This window comes from Capricornis sumatraensis, chromosome 21 (assembly GCF_032405125.1).
Source record: "Capricornis sumatraensis isolate serow.1 chromosome 21, serow.2, whole genome shotgun sequence".
Classification (NCBI taxonomy): Eukaryota; Metazoa; Chordata; class Mammalia; order Artiodactyla; family Bovidae; genus Capricornis; species Capricornis sumatraensis.
In genome coordinates this window covers 45,888,023-45,909,291 of record NC_091089.1, presented here as the reverse complement: position 1 = coordinate 45,909,291, position 21,269 = coordinate 45,888,023, and the positions used below count along the sequence as shown (strand labels likewise).

At 41.4% G+C, this 21,269-nt stretch overlaps 1 protein-coding gene across 4 annotated transcripts in view; it reads left to right on the top strand.

The window, feature by feature from the left end:
- Nucleotides 1-21,269, top strand: part of PTPN2 (protein tyrosine phosphatase non-receptor type 2) — a 65,938-nt gene that overhangs the window by 3,167 nt on the left and 41,502 nt on the right. For all 4 annotated transcript variants that reach the window (XM_068993587.1, XM_068993588.1, XM_068993585.1 and 1 more), the window contains exon 2: nt 17,925-18,015. In XM_068993587.1, coding sequence (XP_068849688.1) covers nt 17,925-18,015 — 91 coding nt within the window. The remainder of the gene's footprint in view (nt 1-17,924; nt 18,016-21,269) is intronic.

The following is a 21,269-nucleotide window of genomic DNA, read 5'->3' as shown; positions in this document are numbered from 1 at the left end:
GATTTTTAAAAGTAAAATATCAAATGAACTCTATTCTTCTAGTATTTACCTTGGCAGCCAGTGTGGAGGAAAAATCAAAGCTGTCTTGTTCTAAAACTGTTCCCTTGCAGTATCTGTTCCATGTTCTGCCAGCCTTAATGTAAGTACTCGGGGCTTGCTTCCATATTAAACTCCTTGATTTTCTTGAGAATCACTTGCGTTTTCACACCTTGGAGTCTTTGTCTGGATATACTGGACAAGTTGGACATACTCTCTGTCTACCTTACTTGTCTGGAAAATGTCTTCAAGACTAAACATCAGTCATTTTGTTGTTGTTTAGTTGCTCAGTCATGTCTGACTCTTGGTGATCCTGTGGACTGTAGCCCACCAGGCCTCTCTGTCCATGGGATTTTCTAAGCAGGAAAAGTTGGTTGCCATTTCCTTCTCCAGCGGATCTTCCATCCTAGGGATTGAACCCACATCTCTTGCATTGACAGGCAGATTCTTTACCACTTCGCCACTGTGGCAAAGCTATGTGTTCCTTCTTTGATTCTGAACGCTCTTTTATTAGCATATGAATCCCATTGTTGTACAACTGTCTGCCAGTCCATGTAGTTTCTTGGGAACTGCCTCATTTTCCTTTGTTTCCCCACCATCTGCCTGTAGCCTAAGGTGTGCCTGATGCTCAGATAGCATTCACTAAACAAAAGTACTGCTGTGAGATGTCAGCACCTTGGTTCTTCCAGCCCCTCACTTGCCGCTGAGGTGACCCCGCCTAGCCACAACGAGGTTGTGACTGCTGTGGGGCTACCACATCCACTGGGAACTTACAGCCTGTGCTGTTGAGTCTCACTGCACTCTGCCCTGCTCTGCCAGCATGACAGCCTCTGTTGCTTCCTTTATGATCTGCTTGAGACAGTGGTGCTGAAAGAATCATGACATTTTCGATGGCAGGAGAGAGTGGGATGTGCTCTAATAGGTTGGTCCTTGTGGGACTGGAGGCCTTGAAAACCATATCCGGGACCCATGGATCAGACTGGAAAGGGATTTCCAAGTGCCCTGAAACTGCAGACTTATTTGAATGCTCCCGGGGATGTGGTTTCTAGGGGATTCCAGGGCTTCGGTCAGATTCTTAAATGGAACTCTGTGATTCCTCAGTCAGAACCACCATTTTAAGGAAAAGCAACCTGGAGAATGATACCCTGGTGAAGGACATAGAACTGGAAACAGTACTGTTTCGCCTTTGACAGGATCTGTAGGTTGTGTTCATGGTGCTGAGTTATGTCTGACTTTTTGACCGCATGGACTATAGCGCGCCAGGCTGCTCTGTCTGTGGTATTTCCCAGGCAAAAATGCTTGAAGTGGGTTGCCATTTCCTCCTCTGGGGATCTTCCCAGCCCCAGGATCTAACCCACATCTTCTGGGTCTCCTCCATTGGCAGGTGGATTCTTTACACTGAGCCACCTGGGAAGAAGCCCAGTTCTCTAGGTTACGGATACCTAGAATCATGGAATTCCATATGGCTGCATTGGCCCTGCCCTTTCTAGCTTGCTTTTGTTCAGGATATTGACTTTAAAACAGAATCTCCAGTAGCCCTTTTTGGTTTCTCCTAGATCAGTAGTATCCACAAGAATTTGCTATTCCCTGCTGGAAAACTGTCACAGTTCTTTTTTTTTTTTTTATATATCTATTGATTTATTTGGCTGCACCGAGTTTTAGTTGTGGCATACGAACAGTTAGTTGCTGCCTGTGGGATCTAGTTCCCTGACCAGGGATCGAACCCAGGCCCCCTGCATTGGGAGCACAGAGCCTTAGCCACTAACGCTAGGAAGTGGCTAGCCACTAAGGAGCACAGAGTCTTAGCCACCAAGGCTGAGGAAGTCCGTAGCTCAGCTCTTGGTGTCTCTTTCTCCAGTTCTGATCCCCTGCTTGATTGCTTTGTTTTCTTATTCTGTTCTCTCTCCAGAGAGTAAACCAGGGATAAAATCTAGGAAAGCAGAATTAAAATTTACATAAGTGCTAAATTAAGTTAAATGCGCTTTACTTTCTCAGCATTCCTATGATTTGTTTCCCCTGGAAATTCTTACCTAGATTCTCCACACACTGTTCCCTGTTGGTCACGCCATTAAAATTTTTATTTCTTACGGGTAAACTGTTTGGGGCAGAGAATGTTTAAACCTACTAGTTTATTAGAACCTTTGATAATACCATTCAGTTCAGTTCAGTTGCTCAGTTGTGTCCGACTCTGCAACCCCATGAATCACAGCACACCAGGCCTCCCTGTCCATCACCAACTCCCGGAGTTCACTCAGACTCACGTCCATCGAGTCGGTGATGCCATCCAGCCATCTCATGCTCTGTCGTCCCCTTTTCCTCATGCCCCAAATCCCTCCCAGCATCAGAGTCTTTTCCAACGAGTCAACTCTTCGCATGAGGTGGCCGAAGTACTGGAGTTTCAGCTTTAGCATCATTCCTTCCAAAGAACACCCAGTTCAGTTCAGTTCAGTTCAGTTCAGTCGCTCAGTCATGTCCGACTCTTTGTGACCCCATGTATCGCAGCACGCCAGGCCTCCCTGTCCATCACCAACTCCCGGAGTTCACTCAAACTCATGTCCATGGAGTCGGTGACGCCATCCAGCCATCTCATCCTCTGTCGTCCCTTTCTCCTCCTGCCCCCAATCCCTTCCAGCATCAGAGTCTTTTCCAATGAGTCAACTCTTCGCATGAGGTGGCCGAAGTACTGGAGTTTCAGCTTTAGCATCATTCCTTCCAAAGAACACCCAGTTCAGTTCAGTTCAGTTCAGTCGCTCAGTCGTGTCTGACTCTTTGTGACCCCATGTATCGCAGCACGCCAGGCCTCCCTGTCCATCACCAACTCCCGGAGTTCACTCAAACTCATGTCCATGGAGTCGGTGATGCCATCCAGCCATCTCATCCTCTGTCGTCCCTTTCTCCTCCTGCCCCCAATCCCTTCCAGCATCAGTCTTTTCCAGTGAGTCAGCTCTTCACATGAGGTGGCCAAAGTACTGGAGTTTCAGCTTCAGCATCATTCCCTCCAAAGAAATCCCAGGGCTGATCTCCTTTAGAATGGACTGGTTGGATCTCCATGCAGTCCAAGGGACTCTCAAGAGTCTTCTCCAACACCACAGTTAAAAAGCATCAATTCTTTGGCGCTCAGCCTTCTTCACAGTCCAACTCTCACATCCATACATGACCACTGGAAAAACCATAGCCTTGGCTAGACGGACCTTTGTTGGCAAAGTAATGTCTCTGCTTTTCAATATGCTATCTAGGTTGGTCATAACTTTGGATAATAGTGACTAACCATATACTAACTCAGTTTAGCATATAAATTTACAACATAGCAGCTGATAGCCAAGGAGCAGATATGGTTCAGCCAGCTAGTGTTACAGCATGTGAGTTCTGACTCTGCTGTTCTGAGTGGAATAGTAAGCTTTTCTGTTACGTTCTTAGTTGGGATGATGTTCTGCCTTGCTGGGCTGTTGTCTGAAATGAGTACAGTGCTATTTTAAATGTATTGAGTATAGCGCTAATTTAATGTTCTACTTATGGTTTAGTAAACAGTGAAATCCTTGCTTTTAATGATCGTGGACACATTTAGACACCTTTAAGATAAAACCTGTGAACAAGAGACATGACCACATAAGTTCAGTTCCCCCAGATTTGGTGTATGATTTCAAGGGCATCATAGGCCCTGAGGACCATTGGGATTGCTGACTTCCAGGAAACTTGTGTCTGTGGATTTCTGGCATCTTTTCTGTTTGTTTGTTTTAATACCTCCTACTCTTTCACACCCAGTACTCTAACTTAATAAGCTCATTGTTCTGTCACTTTGTTTGGCTCATGTCTCATTATTGATAACTTTGTGTCATACTGCCTGCATTCCTCTAAAGAAAGTCTCATGCTGAATTACTTTGTTTCTTCTTTCACTATATTCAAACAGTTTTGTATTTTGAAAGCTATCATTTCCTCTTGACAGTTTGCTTAGTTGTGCTTCCAGGAGTTCTTGAAGTGGGCTGGAGTAAGGTTCCTGGACGGTGGTCCGCTCCTCCTAGTTAAGGTTGGGACCTCAGACAGTCCAGTTTCTCCATGATAGCGGCAACTGTCTCAACCAATGAAATTACAAAACGCAGGTGATGTGATGTGAGGTTAGTTGCTCAGTCGTATCCGACTCTTTGTGACCCCATGGACTGTAGCCTGCCAGGCTCGGCGTTGCCATTTCCTTCTTCAGGGAATCTTCCCCACCCAGGGATCAAAATAGGATCTCCTGCATTGCATTCAAATCATAAGTTTTTATTTTTTGAAATCCCTATTACTGTAATATCAGGGTAAGAAAATTACACAATATTAAAAAATATGGCACTCCACTCCAGTACTCTTGCCTGGAAAATCCCATGGACAGAGGAGCCTGGTAGGCTGCAATCCATGGGGTCAGTAACAGTTGGGCATGACTGAGTGACTTCACTTTCACTTTTCATTTTCATGCATTGGAGAAGGAAATGGCTACCCACTCCATCATTCTTGGCCAGGAGAATCCCAGGGACGGGGAGCCTGATGGGCTGCCGTCTATGGGGTCACACAGAGTCAGACACGACTGAAGTGACTTAGCAGCAGCAGCAGCAAGCAATATTTTAGTACTTGGTATATAGCTTTTTTTACATAGTATGTGGGAAATATATCCTTGTACTGTAGAATGTTCTATCTTGAGCTCTTGTGATGGAACAGCAAGTAAGAATTTAGGAAATGGGAAAAGAGCTGTTAATTTTATAAGAAAAAAAAAAAAAACAACCTTTAAGATAATCCCAAATTGGTTGTTTATAATTATGGGAGAAATACCAAAATTTCTTCTTTATATTTAAGATCCCTAAGGGAATCCTGAATTATATGTGGGCTCATTGTTCTCTTTATTAGTCAAATGTTTTTGCCTGTACTCTGTATGAAGGTCCTGTGGATGGACACAGTGAAGTGTGAAGCTAAGTATCTCACATCCTTCAAACCCCATTACTTAAGAGTGTTCAGGCTTGGTTATGGCTCTGAGAGTGCCCTTCACTGTCTGGGGAGATCAGATTCCTCATGGTGTATGTCCTGCTGTATATCATGCTTTCTGAGAGGCCTTCTTTGAGTAAAAGAGTTTAATAAGAATAAAATAGCTTATCTTGCCTGAACCTCCTCCTTTGTATGAGACATGGTATGTAACTTCATGTGGATTATCTCACAGGTGGTCGCACATGAGAAAAACTGAGATTCAGCTTCTCCAGATGTATGCTGCAGTTAACCAGCAGGTCCAGACAGGAATCCAGTACTGAATTCTAGAGCTCGTGTTTTAATACCTGAATAAGTAAATGGTTGGGGTTTCAGGAATATGACAAGAATGAGAAAAGTACAGAAGGGCATGCAATGCAAGAGCAAGTCACTGCTCCTACCATTCCTGGTTCCTTCCTGTGGGCCATCACTGTGCTGCTCCATTCACACCCATCTTTACCTGCCTGCCTGCCTGCCTCCCCTCTCCCTCCCTCTCTCTGTCCAGCCTCGTTAAAACAAATGTTAGCATGCTGTTTTACACCTTGCTTTTTCTCTTACATATAGAAAATCCTTCCATATAGATCTCATGTGTTCATTTTAACGGTTGAACAGTGTTCATTATTTAAGCACTCATCTGTGCACATGTAGGTTATTTCCAGCCGTTAGCTGTTGGGAGCAGTGCTGCGAAGAGCGTGTATACACACGCCCATCAGTAGTGTAGGAAAGTGCCTGGTTTCCTACAGCTTTATATGCCTAGTGTTTAATCTTTGTTCATGAGGTGGAAAATGGTCTTACTGTTGTTGTATTTTGCAGTTCTTTTTTTATGAATGAAGTTTAACAGTGCTTACTTTTAAAAGTCACTTGTATTTCCTTTCCCTTTCTGGTATGTTAGAGCTCTTTACGTATTAAGGAAGTTAAACCTTTGTCATATATTACAAATATTTTTTTCAAATTTTACTCATAATTGTAATATTGTAATATTTTTCAAAATATCTTTTGTCCTCATTTATGATAGTTTTTCATGTAGAAAATTTAAATATTAATGAAATGAGATTTATCAGCCTTCTCTAAGTTATTGTGCCATAGCTCAGAGAGGCTTTCTCTGTTCTCTGATTACAAAAAAACTTTCTCCAATGTTTTTCAACAATTTTATGGTTTTATTTCTTTTACATTTGAATCACTGCTCAACCAGGGCTTGATTTTGGTATGAGGAATGAGGTAGACACCCTATCAAATTGTTTCTGTGGTTAAATGTAGGTAACAATTTGCCATTTTCACCATTTTAATGTATACAATTCAGTGTCATCTATTCCATTTACAGTGCTGTGCAGCCATCACCCCTCCCCCCGCCATTTACCAAACCCTTTCAGCACCTTGAATAGAAACCTGGTTCCCAGTAAGCAGTAACTCCCTATTTCCTCCTCCCCCAGTCCCTGGTGACCTCTGCTTTACTTGAGCTCTATGAATCTGCTTCTCTACATCCCTCATACACATGGGCCCATGTAGTACTTTTCTCTTTGTATCTGAATTATTTCACTGAATGTGAAGTTGTTAAGGTGGAACAATGTCATCTGTAGCAGCCTCATTCCTTTTTATGGCTGAATAATTTTTTTTGTATGGATATACCACATTTTGTTTCTCTGCTAATGGACGTTTGGATTGTTTCCATCTTTCGGCTCTTGTGAATAATGCTGCTGTGAACGTTGGTGTGCAAATATTCATTGGCATCCCTGTTTTGTTTTTTTATTTTTCACTGTTCTGGGTCTTTGTTGTGTGCACAGGCTTTCTCTAGTTGCATTAAGCAGGGACTACTCATTCATTGCAGTGGCCTCTCTCGTTGCGGCTCCTAAGCTCCAGAGCACAGGCTCAGTAGTATGGTGTACTTGGTGTGTGGGATCTTCCCAGATCAGCGATCAAACCTGAGTTGCTTGCATTGGCAGGCTGATTCTTATGCACTGAGCCACCAGAGAAGTCCTGGGGTTCATTTTTAATTCTTTTGGTTTGGACCTAGAGGTAGAATTGCTGGATAATACGGTAGTTCTATGTTTAACATGGAAGAGCTGCTAAACTGTTTTCCACAGTGGCAGCAACATTTTACGTTCTCACCAGCAATGTTTGAGTATTCTGCTTTCTTCACATCCTCACTAACATTTGTTATTTTCCACTTTAAAAATAATGGTCCTGCCTAGTAGTTATGTCATTGAGGTTTAGATTTGCATTTCCCTCATGTCTAAGGATGTTGAACATCTTTTTCATGTGCTTATTGATTGTTTCTGTATCTTTGGAGAAATGACTATTCAAGTCCTTTACCCTTTTTTGGTTTGCTTTTAATTAAGACTTTACTGGAGTTGTTTCCGGTTCACAGCAGAATTGAGAGGAAGACAGAGATTTCTTATATACCCCCTGGCCCCACACCATTATCAGCGTTCCCCACCAGAGTAGTACATTTGTTACAATCCATGAACCTACACTGACAATAATCATCCAGATCCATAGTTTAATATTTAGATTCACTCTTGGTGTTGTATATTTGGTGTGTTTGGACTAATGTATTATATGACCTCTGTCCATCACTGTGCCATCATACAGGGTATTTTCAGAAATCCTCTGTGCCCCACCTTGTCATCTCTCCAACCCTTGACAACCACTAATCTTTTACTGTCTCCATAGTTTTGCCTTTTCCAGAATGTTATATAGTTGGAATCATACAGTATGTAGCCTTTTCAGGTTGGCTTCTTTCAATTAGAAATATGCATTTAAAGTTCATCCATGTCTTTCATGGTTTGATAGCTCATTTCTTTTTCACACTGATTAATATTTTATCATCTGGGTATATCACAGTTTATTTATCCATTCAACCTTTGAAGGACATACTGGTTGCTTCCAAGTTTTGGCAATTATGAATAAAACTGATATAAGCATCCATGTGCAGGTTTTTATGTGGACATAAGTATTCAGCTCCTTTGGGTAAATACCGAGGAGCCTGCTTGCTAGATTATATGTTAAGAGTTTGTGTTTGTGTGGTTTTGTAAGAAAGCACCACACTGTCTTTCAGAATGGCTGAACCATTTTGTATTCCCACCAGCAGTGAATGAGAGTTCCTGTTGCTCCACACTCTTGTTATCATTTGGTGGTGTTGGTATTTCAGATTTTGTCCATGTTAGTATTTGTCTTTGCCTATTTTTTAATTGTCGTTTTGTTGAATTGTAGGAGTTCTTTACATATTCTGGTTATTAATATCTCATCAGATATATTATATATAAATATTTTTCCCAATCTGTGGGTTTTTACTCTTTAGATAGTGTCATTTTATGCAAGTAAGTCTTCAGTTTTGATGACATCCAGTTCATCTATTTTTGCTTTGTTGCCTGTGCTTTTGGTGTCATAATTTAGGATACCATTGCCAAATTCAAGATCATGAAGATTTTCAAACCTTATGTTTTCTCCTAAGATTTTCTTATGTTTGGCTCTTATAAATAGGTCTTTGATCCATTTTTAGTTAATTTTTCTGTGAGGTGTATTGTAAAAGTCCAACTTCATTCTTTTGCATGTGGTTGTCCAGTTTTCCCAACACTGTTTTTTGAAAAGACTGTCCCTTCTGTGTTGGATGATCGTAGCCCATTTGTTGAAAATCAGTTGACCACAGATCTGAGGGTTATTTCTGAACTCTCTTCTATTCCACTCATCTGTGTCTGTCTTTTTGGCATACCACATGGGGTTGATGACTATAGCTCTATAAATATTGTAATCAGGCAAGTGTGATTGCTTCAGCTTTATTGTGCTTTTTCAGTATTGTATGGCTTTTCTGCATCCCTTGACTTTTCATATAAATTTTGGGATAAGTTTTTCTATTTCTATAAAATTGTCATTGGAATGTTGATCAGGATTACATTGAACAAATAGGGATCTTGATAGGGATTACATTTAAAAATGACTTCTTATAGTTTTGTCATCTTAATATTGTCTTCCAGTTGATGAGCATGAGGTAGCTTTCTATTTTGTTTAGGTTGTATTTATTTCAGCCATCTTTTATAGTTTTTAGAGTACAGATCTTTCGCCATTTTGGTTAAGTTTATTCTAAAGTGTTTTATTCCTTTTGATTCTATTATAAATGGGCATGTTTTCTTAATTTCATTTTTTTGGATTGTTCATTGCTAGTATGTAGAGACAGCTGATTTTTGTATGTTGATTTTGTGTTTTGCAATTTTTCTGAATGTGTATTAGCTCTAACAGTTGTTTTGTGGATTCTTTAGTTTTTTCTACATACAAGATCACATCTTTTGTGAGTAGAGATAATTCAACAACTTTCCTTCCAACTTGGATTGCTTAATATTTTTTTGCCTAGTTCTCAGGTTGAACATCCAGTGCTGTGTTGAATAGAAGTGATGAAGGTGGAAATCTTTGTCTTGTTCCTGATCAATTAATTTTTTTCTGAATAACTGCTTTTATTATACTATGTGTAGAGTAATCCATCTTTCCTTGTCCCCGCCCCTCCACTTGCAACACCATTTGCATAATTTGTAGGGTCCCTGTGTGTGTGTTGGGTGAGTGAAGCATGAACAAAGGCCTGCATGATCTGATCTCTTGCCACTTGCTCATCCTTAAGTCTTGCATTTCCCTCTCTCATGCACCACAAGTGTTGTGTTGCTTATGCTTCTTGCAGGACACCAGTCAGTCATTCTTCATTCATTTCTTATGTATATTCATATGTCTGTGACTTTGCACAGCTGTTTTGTCTACTTGGACCCATCTTCCCCTGGTTGTTGACTTGGCTTCAGCCTGCTCATCTTTAGGCCCATATATGCACTGTTTTGCCTTCAGGCAAATGTAAATCCTCTTTCTGTGTTTACTTTAAATGTGAACATGCTTTTCTTATGCTTAATAGACTTGCTCCTTGGTAATTTCAAGTCTGAGGTCTGATTTTAAAGAGAAAATTGTCAGATGCAGTTGTGCAAATAGCAGTAAAAATTGACAGCAAGAAAGTCAGAAAATGAAAAACGAATATGATTTTCTAGGTCTTTAATCATGCAGTAGAAGCTTTTTTTGTTGTTCTTTCTTATTGAAATGACCAAAACACAGTGATAAGGGAAAAAAAAGATTATTATTTGACACTAGAGAAGGGTCCCACCCACATATTTGAGACTTAGGGGATTTTGATAGTAAACTGTGAGCATCCACAAAAGTTTGGGTAAGGGCACCTTCCTGTAGAGATGAACAAACACAATGCTAGAGATACGAAAAACTCAGCACTTGAAGAAAATGAAACTGTGTCCTTTAGGGCATGTGAAATAGTATGAAAAAGAGAGAAAAGTGGAATTCAGATCCCCAATATGACAAGAGAAGATTGCAAAAATAAAATAAGCTGAGAACAGGAACAAGTTCTTGAAGTTATAAAATGTGACTGTAAAAAAAATTTAGGACTCTCTAGCAGAATAGATTGCGCAGAATGCCAAGTTAACTTGAAAAACAAAAACCTCACATTTAGGAATTTAGGAAAAAGATTAATTGTAAGAGAGCTTTTAAAGCACAGGAATTTCTCAAATGTCTGGTTAAAGTTCTGAAAGAGAGAACAGAGGAGACAGATGAAGCAGAAACTGAGGAGATAGTGAAGAACATCTCTGAGCCAAAGAAAGCCTTGAAACTCAAGGTCAAAGTTTTTACCAGGGATACATTTAAAAAGCATAAAAACTTGGCTCCATCCTGCTGACTTTTCTAAGTATTCAGGGTAAAGAAAAAGCAGGACAAGTTATCTTTAGGGAAGAACAGGTCAGATTTGCATCAGATCCCTGGGAAAAGGAGATGTTGGTCAATCTTAACATAGTCAACTCACACGTGCAAGTAACTTTGAAATATAGCTGAGGAGCTAAATGAAAGGTTCTCCCAAATAGCCCAGTTCCATTTATTGATTTGTTAATGCCTTTGTTTATGTTGTGTATTACCATTCCAAGAGAGTATGAGTTTATGCGGCTGCTGGCAGGAATGCCTGCATGGGATGTGCCATGATTTGTTCATGGTTCATATTGTTTCCCTGAAGTGGACATTCAGGTTATCTCTAGCCTTTCAACATCATAAATAACTCCATGAAAGATATTTTGTGCATGAGTTAGATATGTTTTGGATCATTGCCACTGAGAAATAATGAGTGAGTCAATTATTCCTATCTTTTTTGAGCAAAAATCATAAGGAATCAATAGAATATAAATTTTGGGGGGTTAAATGCTTTAAAACAAAGATCTTCCCCACTTAAATTTACCTCTGATTAAAGGTGGCCTTGGAAGTTAGATGAGCTCAGTGGTTCTCAGCTGGGTATTTTGGTGGGTGTGTTGGTGGTCATAGATGGAGGAGGGTCTGCTGGTGCTAGATGGCCTGCTGGGCACAGGGGACCCTGCAGCAGAGCCAGCCAGCCCGCTGTCAGCACTCTGAGGTCGGGAGACCTCAGGTTAACAGATTTACCACTGACAGAAGTATCCTTGGTTGGTACTTAGGGCCACAGTTCATGGTTCTCTCTGTGGTGGGAGGAGGATGTTTCAGCAGAAGGACATCAGTGGATACTGTGCTGAGTATAGCAGACCTGGGGGGTGGTTTAGCGCTTCCCCTCCCCTCCCCATTTTGAGAAACACCCAAGTATTTTATTGTGTACACAAAGTACTTAAAAATTATTTTTATGTCTTAAGTCATTCAGTCAGTTCAGTCGCTCAGCCATGTCTAACTCTGCGACCCCATGAACCATAGCACGCCAGGCCTCCCTGTCCATCACCAACTCCTGAGTTTACCCAAACTCATGTCCATTGAGTCGGTGATGCCGTCTAACCATCTCATCCTCTGTGATCCCCTTCTCCTCCTGCCTTCAATCTTTCCCAACATCAGAGTCTTTTCAAATGAGTCAGCTCTTCGCATCAGGTGGCCAAAATATTGGAGTTTCAGCTTCAACATCAGTCCTTCCAATGAACACCCAGGACTGATTTCCTTTAGGATGGACTGGTTGGATCTCCTTACAGTCCAGAGGGCTCTCAAGAGTCTTCTCCAACACCACAGTTCAAAAGTATCAATTCTTCGGTCCTCAGCTTTCTTTATAGTCCAACTCTCACATCCATACATGACCACTGGAAAAACCATAGCCTTGACTAGACGGACCTTTGTTGACAAGGTAATGTCTCTGCTTTTTAATATGCTGTCTAGGTTGGTCATAACTTTCCTTCCAATTAAGGAAGGAAACTTAAGAAAAAGTTCCTTTTCCAACTTTCCTTCCTTTTAATTTCAAAGCTGCAATCACCATCTGCAGTAATTTTGGAGCCCCAAAAAATAAAGTCAGCCACTGTTTCCCCATCTATTTGCCATGAAGTGATGGGACTGGATGCTATGGTCTTAGTTTTCTGAATGTTGACCTTTAAGCCAACTTTTTCACTCTCACTTTCATCAAGAGGCTCTTTAGTTCTTCACTTTCTCCCATAAGGGTGGTGTCATCTGCATATCTGGGGTTATTGATGTTTCTCCCTGATATCTGAGGATATTGATATTTATGTCTTAAGTGGTCCTCAAAATCTCTTCTTAGTGTCAGATCTGATTACTGTTGAGATTTGGCACTGTTGTCTGTATTAGTTATGAGACCTGTTCTTTAGCTGCTGGGAAAGAAAGGAAAATCAGGCCACAGCTGACTTAACAAATAGGGACTTCCTTTTGGGATAGGAGTCCAGGCCTGTTCCTGTGGCTCCGTCGTGCCATCCATGACCCTCTTCTCATTCTGCCTAGCCTTCCTCAGAATGTGCTGTCACCGTAGGGTCACAGGACGGCTCCCGCCCTTTGCCACCCCCACGTCAGAGCCTGTGCTTAAATGAGCCAGCCCTCTTCCTCACAACTCTCCTGCAAGCCTACCAAGTGATTTCTGATTATTCCCACTGATTGGCCAGAGCACTGCCCCATGACTGTTCTTAGCTGTACTGGAGTTCGGGAAATACAAGCTTTTAATTGGGCTTGTTGTAAGTCAAAAAACTACATTCAGAAACCTTTAGTAAGAAACAGTCTGTTGGAGCAAGCAGCTAGTATATACCTCTACAGCTGTTTTCTAAAGTGCTGGAAACTGAAAGTGAAAGTTGCTCAGTCATGTCCAACTCTTTGCGACTCCTTAGATTGTATAGTCCATGGAATTCTCCAGACCAGAATACTGGAGTGGGTAGCCTTTCCCTTCTCCAGGGGATCTTCCCAAACCAGGGATCGAACCCAGGTCTCCCGCATTCCAGGTGGATTTTTTACCAGCTGAGCCACAAGGGGGAAGGGGTTCTTCCTAAATGCACTGAAATTAAAGGTAAAGGAGAACAAATAATAATGATAGCTTTGGAAGTTTGAGAGATTGGACTCTGTAGAATTCTTTTTTAAAAAATTAATTGAGAAAATAAAATGTGTTTGTTACGAATGTATTTCTTAACCCCAAGCATTTGACTGTTCTATGGTGTTTTGTACATTATGGTGATCTGTACATGTACATTTGCAGTCCATGGGGTTGCAAAGAGTCGGACATGACTGCGTGACTGAATTGGTGTTTTGTGCATTAAGATCACTTCCGTACCCCAATACTTGGGACCTCACCTTTTTCTTCTTTTGTCATATCAGCAGTTTCATTACAGTATACACAAAAAAAGTTTTTGCAAGAAAAAAACTGGAAACAGCAACGAACAGATGGACTTAACTATGAAAAATAGTTGTATAAGCATAACAAAAGTATTGAAGAAGGGCTTGTAAAATGCCCTTTTTAAAATTTGTTGTAGTTTTTAGTTGTATGAGGTGTTTTTTTCTAAACATATACTGAATTTTAATCCCATATCAGATGTATGATTTGCAGCTATTTTCTCCCAGTCTGTTGGTTGCAACAACTTTTTGATGTGATTTTAAAACTATACATTAGCATTAAGACTGATATTATACTAGTATTTATTAGTATTTTAGCTAGTTTATTTTAAAGTATCAGTAATATATAAACTGAAGAATATGTGAACATATGGTTAAAAATTTAAATGGCTCAAAAGGTCTCCAGTAAAAAAACAGTTAAAAGGGTGGAGGGTTACCATAGAAGAGAGAGAAGCAGGATAGAGAAAAGCTGTATTTGATGAGCTTTATTCCTTTCCTAAAAAAGACTAGAAACAAATTTGGCAAAAAGTGGTAACAAATGGTTAATCTCACTGGTGGGAACATGGAGTGTCCTGTTACCTATATTTTTCTGAAGGTGACTTAGATGATAAAGAATCTGCCTGCAATGTGGGAGATCTGGGTTCGATCCCTGGGCTGGGAAGATCCTCTGGAGAAGGGAACGGCTACCCACGCCAGTATTCTTGCCTGGAGAATCCCACGGACAGAGGCGCTTGGAGGGCTACAGTCCATGGGGTTGCAAAGAGTCAGACACGACTGAGCGACTAAGCACAGCACAACACAGCGATATAAATCTTCACCCTTCTCTTCCTCCCCACAAGCTACTCATGCTCTTACTCCTTCCAGAAGTGTGCCTTGTGTTCTCAGGCAAGTTGTGTCTGTGTGGATGGAGGTGGGAGCTACTGGACATCTGTGTCCCTGAGACCATCCCACGCACATGTTTGTAGCGCTTGTGTCCCTTGCCTGGTTCCCACCTGTCCCCCTTCCTCCCTTCACCTCCGTGTCACTCCTCATGGGCCCTGAGGCTGCTGCCGATGTTCCACTGTTAACGACAGTGAACATCCTGTTACACTGGTGTGTGACTGTGATATAAATTCCTGGAGGTAAAGGTGGTGGGTCAAGTTTATAACCATATCAGATTGTTCTCACAGAAACATTACAATAGTTTACACCCCTGCAGCAGCATGTCTGAGCACCTCTTCACTCTCCTTACCTGCCTGTTGTTAGAATTTCATATTTTTGTCAACTGTTTCTCTGCATTTGATGCAGAAGAGCTCTCAACAGAAACACGTGTGTTTTGGTATTGTTTTAATGTTTTTCTTTTATATCAGTTACTAACTTGGAATATAAATTTACTTGTACTCTGTAGTGTTTCAACTCTTCATATAGTGTTTGAAATTATACAAATATAAGCCTAGACCTGAATATGTTAGCTTTACATATAAAACTTATTATTTGACATTTTAAAACTTTTTAATTGGTGGAAATGAAGCTTTTTTCTCTTTTCACTCAGTCACAGGAATTTGTTATAATATGCTTTCATGGAAAACTGTTTGAAAGGTAATAGTCTGTATGGGACTGGTAGAGCTTTGATACTAAAACTGAATAAATTGTATGGGACAAGAAAATTAGAGGTCAGTTCAACTTAAATATGTATATGCATATATCTTAAAGTAATGGTGGTATGACCAGACAGCAGAATACCATTCTGCAGTAGAAAGAAATGAGCTATGAAGCCATGAAAAGACATGGAGAAACCTTAAATGCATATCCATGCATATCTAAATGAAAATCTATTATTGTAAGTCAGCACATTACCGGATTAAAGGAGAAAACTTATGATTATCTCCATGAATGCAGGGAAAACATTGAGTAAAATTCAGCACCCAATCATGATGAAAGAAGCATTCAGTAAACTAGAGACTGAGGGGAACCTTCTTAACCTGAAAAAGGATATTGACCAGAAACCTAAACGTGGTTAAACCTTAGAAGTAGTTCTTCCAAAATCAGGGAAAAAAATAATTTCTATTTGACATTGAATAGAAGGTTCTAGCCAATGCAATTAGATGAGAAGAACATGGAAGCAACCTAGATGTCCATCAACAGATGAATGGATAAAGAAGTTGTGGTACATATGCACAATGGAATATTTAGTTGGGTTCAGTCGCTCAGCCGTGTCCGACTCTTTGTGACCTCATGAATCACAGCACGCCAGGCCTCCCTGTCCATCAACAACTCCCGGAGTTCACTCAAACTCACGTCCATTGAGTTGGTGATGCCATCCAGCCATCTCATCCTCTGTCGTCCCCTTCTCCTCCTGCCCCCAATCCCTCCCAGCATTAGAGACTTTTCCACTGAGTCAACTCTTCGCATGAGGTGGCCAAAGTGCTGGAGTTTCAGCTTTAGCATCATTCCTCCCAAAGGACACCCAGGGCTGATCTCCTTTAGAATGGACCGGTGGGATCTCCTTGCAGTCCAAGGGACTCTGAAGAGTAATATTCTCAATGGAATATTACTCAGCAATAAAAAGGAACACATTTGAGTCAGTTCTAATGAGGTGGATGAACCTAGAACCTATTATGAAGGTTAGTGAAGTTACTCAGAAAGAGAAAGATAAATATTGAATTCTAGTGAGTATTTACAGAATCTAGAAAAATGGTACTGAAGAATTTATTTTCAGGGCAGCAGTGGAGAAACAGATATAGAGAATAGACTTATGGACATGGGGAGAGGGGAGGAGAGGGTGAAATGTATGGAAAAAGTAACTTGGAAACTTACATTACCATATGTAAAATAGATAGCCAAGGGGGCATTTGCTGTATGGCTCAGGAAACTCAAACGGGCTCTGTATCAACCTAGAGGGCTGGGGTGGGGAGGGAGATGGGAGTATCAACCTAGAGGGGTGGGGTGGGGAGGGAGATGGGAGGGAGGTTCAAAAGAGAGGAGATATATCTATACCATGGCTGATTCATGTTGACGTTTGACAGAAAACAACAAAATTCTGTAAAGCAATTATCCTTCAATTAAAAAAAATTTTTTTTAAAGGAAACGAGGTATGAATTAGAAATGTGAAGTGTTAAGGAGGAGATAGAGTTATTACTGTTTCCTGGTATTGAAAAATTCAGAACCAGCTTCCAAATGTTAGAAAACTCAGCAAGGTTCCTGGGTGTGAGAGTAGCGTTACAAAGTCAGTGGCAATGATGTAGTGGTGTGTTTCTGTTTCTGTGTGTGTGGCAGGTTGCATTTTCCAAAAGGGCTGCACCAGCATATGATGCACCCCCTTTCCTGTTACACAAAGAGGCTGTGATTCCTTTCACTGAGATTGGTCTCTGTTCCCAATTCTTGTTGGAATGCCCAGTGGGTAAAAAGATGAGCTAGAAAGTTACTTGTCCTGGGGCTATTGGGTGGGGGCAGGCAGGCATGGGAAAATCTTGAATTAACTTATTTATGCTTAATTTACAAAAACTGCTTAGTGCCTAATTTTTAAAATACTGTTTCTCCACACGTGGTAATGTGAGCAAAAGCCCAAATTATTCTTTGCTGTTAATGTATACTCCTTTTCTGGAAGGGGATATGCTTCTGTTTTTACCTGACTTCTTAGGGTAATGTTCCACATGGGGAAAAAAAAGCTGGTCATGATGGACACGCCACGTAGCTGAGTGCCTTGTGCAGGCATCCTGGCATGGAATCTTCCGTTGTGGAACCCCGAGAACCAGAAGGGTCTTGAAATGAGCGTTTGTGGCTCTAAAATGAGATTTGAGAATAGTTCTGGAGCTCAAAATAAAGTAACAGTTATATGGCTTGAAGATAACAAAACAGATTACAATTTTAAGAGCAACACTCTGGAGTATAGGCAGATATTATTCGGAGAGTTTAGTTTGGAATTGGAGTGTGGTGTGGTGACCTGAGATTCCGCCTTTGCAGTGTAGTTACCTGAACTGTTTAATGTGCCTGTGGGTGTGAGCACAGCAGAGCAGTGCAGTGCACGCGTGTGAGAATGGAGCCTTCTGCTTGAAGGGCTGTGTCCAGCCCTGGGGTCCCAGGCTGTCAGCTCTGTAGACCTGGTAGATCATTCAGCCCGTAGCCTATTACCCCCAAACACACAGTGGGGGAGACAGTATTTCCATTGGTGTGGTGAGACTTGAAAGAGGTGCTGGGCAGGTCTAAGTGCTCAGTGAAAGTTATTTTATACAGTTTGGGAAACTATGTTTTGCTATATAAAGTTTAAGAGAAATGTTAAAATATATTTTTGTTATTTTAAGGAAATTCGCAGTGAGTCCCATGACTATCCTCATAGAGTGGCCAAGTTCCCTGAAAACAGAAATCGAAACAGATACAGAGATGTGAGCCCATGTAAGTACTCATGGGGGGTGGCGTGTGTGTGTATATGTGTATGTATGTTTGTGTGTGTGCTGGTTTGTTGTAGGACACAGGACATGGCAGAAAATGTTGAGGTCAGGATTGATGAGCATGGTGGGGTTTTTTTTGGTATCGACATATATACGTGCACTTTAAAGGAAACTTTTGAGGTATGAAATTGTGGAAGGAGGGGAAATTGCCTGTAATTACCTCCTCCTTATACGTGCACTTTAAAGGAAACTTTTGAGGTATGAAATTGTGGAAGGAGGGGAAATTGCCTGTAATTACCTCCTCCTTCAACACAGCCACCATTTACTCTATGTATTTGCTACCAACCTTTTTTCTTCCACTTGATTTTTGTTTTTTTCAAAATAATCATAATTATATATGTATGTGTACTCAGATATATCTATACTTCTCATATATTCTATAGCGTTTATAAGTATTACTTTAAATATTTATTCGTATTGCTTGCTTTTTCTCCCTAAAATGAAAAAGTAGTATGCATACTATAGAAAAGTTTTAAAACATAAAAATATGTAAAGGAAAAACTCTCATGACTTAAAAACAAAAACTTTAGGGTTTATATTCTTTTGATATTTGTCTGTGTAAATGTGTGTCCTTTTAAATTCAGTTGGATCCTGCAGGTACAGATCAAGCTCTCCTCCTGTGAGGCCACACGCTCTGGTGGTTTCCTGTCCTGAGCACGATCTGTCAGTGGTTGGATTTCGATTCCGCTGTGCTCATGTGGGTACACACATACATGGTTTTGTGAACAGTTGTAATATCAGGGCTCTAAAAATGTGTTCACGTGATTTTATTTTTGTCCTGGTTGAGGCCTCCTTCACATACTGCCTGAGGCTGCTTCACTGCCCACAGGACTCCCCGAGTTTGGTTTCAGTGGGAGAGCGTGGGCAGTGTCCTCCGAGCCGCCTGGGTGCTGGGTATGTCTGTGCCTAGGGCCTTCTCCCGGCCTCCCTGTCTGCCGTCACAGCACCACTCTTCCTCCCATCTTCAGCCTCTTTCTAAGAACTCTCTTCCTTTATTATTCACATGTGCTCCAGTGTCTTCTGACGTCATCCCCCATATCCATTGCAGCTGTGACTTTGTCACCTACGTGGACACAGGCATGTGTGTGCCCACACATGTTCATATAGTCTTGGAAGAGTGCATCACACAGTCTGTCTCTCCAGCCTTATCACCCACGCACTCTTCAGCCCCCGGTTCTACCCCAGCCTCCCTATGGAAACTTTTATTCTGAAGTGCTGTTCACTCTCTGGTTTTCTCTTGCAGTGAGGGACTTTCCGCCATTGTCTTTTCTTACCCCTATGTGATTTTTGACATTGGCAGCCATGCCTGCCTTCCTCAACTCAGTCTTGATTTTGCTGTCATTCCTCTGGCTGATCACCCCTTTCTAGAGCTTCTTCTTTCCTCAGTTGTCTTTGACTTGAGGGCTCTGTCTGTCTGCCCCTCCTGCTCCCTCTCCCATCTTGTGTGAGTTCGGTTGTCATGTCTCTGCTGTGGCCCCGGATCTTGTCTGCAGCCTGTGTCTCCTCAGATACAGACCCATTCACCCACTTTTCGTGACCTATCTCTGTCTTGCTGTCCCGTGGCCGCCTCAGGCTCAGGAGTCCTCCCACATCCCTCAGGCCTGGCCCTACTCCTGCTCTTTCCACCTTATACCTCATATTCTTACTGGACCACTAGCCACACACTTGGTGCAGCTGGAAACTCATACTTCTCTCCCATTCAGTTCCCATGTCTGGTTGGTGACTTGTTTAGTCTCTAAGTTGTGTCCGACCCTTTGCAACCCCAGGGATTGTAGCCCTCCAGGCTCCTCTGTCCATGGGATTCTCCTGGCAAGAATACTGGAGTGGAAAGCTATTCCCTTCTTCAGGAGATCTTCCCAACCCAGGGATTAAACCCAGGTCTTCTGCATTGCAGGCAGATTCTTTACCAGCTGAGCCATCAGGGAAGACTGGGGACTCCTGCTAAATCCAGATGACAGAAAGGTGTTTTTTAAAAGCCCTTAAGGTGGTGCTGGCAATCCTGTCCTGATTGAAAGTCATCCTATCATTTCCATACATAGACTTGTATGGTTTTGGCTTGTTCAGAAAACCTGTACTGAAAACCAGCTCTATGCCTGCTTTGTGTGCAAGGACCGTGAGTCCACACGCCCTGCCTGCTTACGTATACGTGCAGTGTGGGGGTTTGTACCTGCTGTGCTGTGTGTGTTGGGAGGTGCTCAGTTCTGCTTGAGGAGTTAGGGAGAGCTTTTAACATAGTAATTTTTGTTTTTTAATAAACTGGTCTATTTTATACCAGCATTTATTTTTCCCATCCATACAGGAAATAAAGATAGATAATATCTCATGTGGAATAAAAGATAATACTGAGTGCAAAGCAGACAATAATGTTTGCAAATAATCAAAAACAATTGGTTGTTTTCTTAATTCAGAGTTTTAGATCTTTCTAAATTTTGATTCACCGTCTGGAAATGTATTTTTAAACAAATTCCTTATACAATTGTTATGTATCCAGCTTGAAACTACATTTGGAGGTATGAATATGAGATGCATGTTCAAAGAGGGTTGTTTTGAAATAGAATTTTAAGAAGTCCATAGTCTTTGTGTAATTGCCGTGACTGAAAGATGCCTCATCTGTGTCAGTTAACCATGAGGTGATTGTAGAAGAGATGGGCAGGAAGGTGGTTGACTGAGAAAATAGAGGTTGTAGTAATCACATTGAGGATTGTATTTGTACTGTCAGAGACAGCTGCCAGGTTCTGAAATCTTCCTCACTATTTGCTTTGGACATAGAAATCCCAGTTTACTGTTTGATATAAGAGGAGGTCCCAGCCTTTTGTTTTTTTCTGGCCATGGAAGAATAGTTTTTTGTTTGTTGTTTTTGTGATGAAAACGCATACCATTAGTTTACTCTTCTAGCAGTTTTTAGGTGTCCATCACCCATGTTGTTGGCTGTATGCATGTTGCTGTACCACAGGTCTTGTCATCTTGTGTGGCTGAAATGCCACCCCTCCTCCAGCCCCTGGCTGTCACCATCCTGCTCCCTCTTTTCTCAGACTCTGATCATTTTAGATGCTTCACAGAAAGGGAATCATACAGTGGTTCTTCTTGTGATGGGCTTATTCCTCACAGCATAATGTCCTCAAGGTTCATCCTTCAGTATTTAAAGTAGCACATGGACTTCAGAATCCAGTTGTGTGGCAGGTTAGACAGTCCATGGTT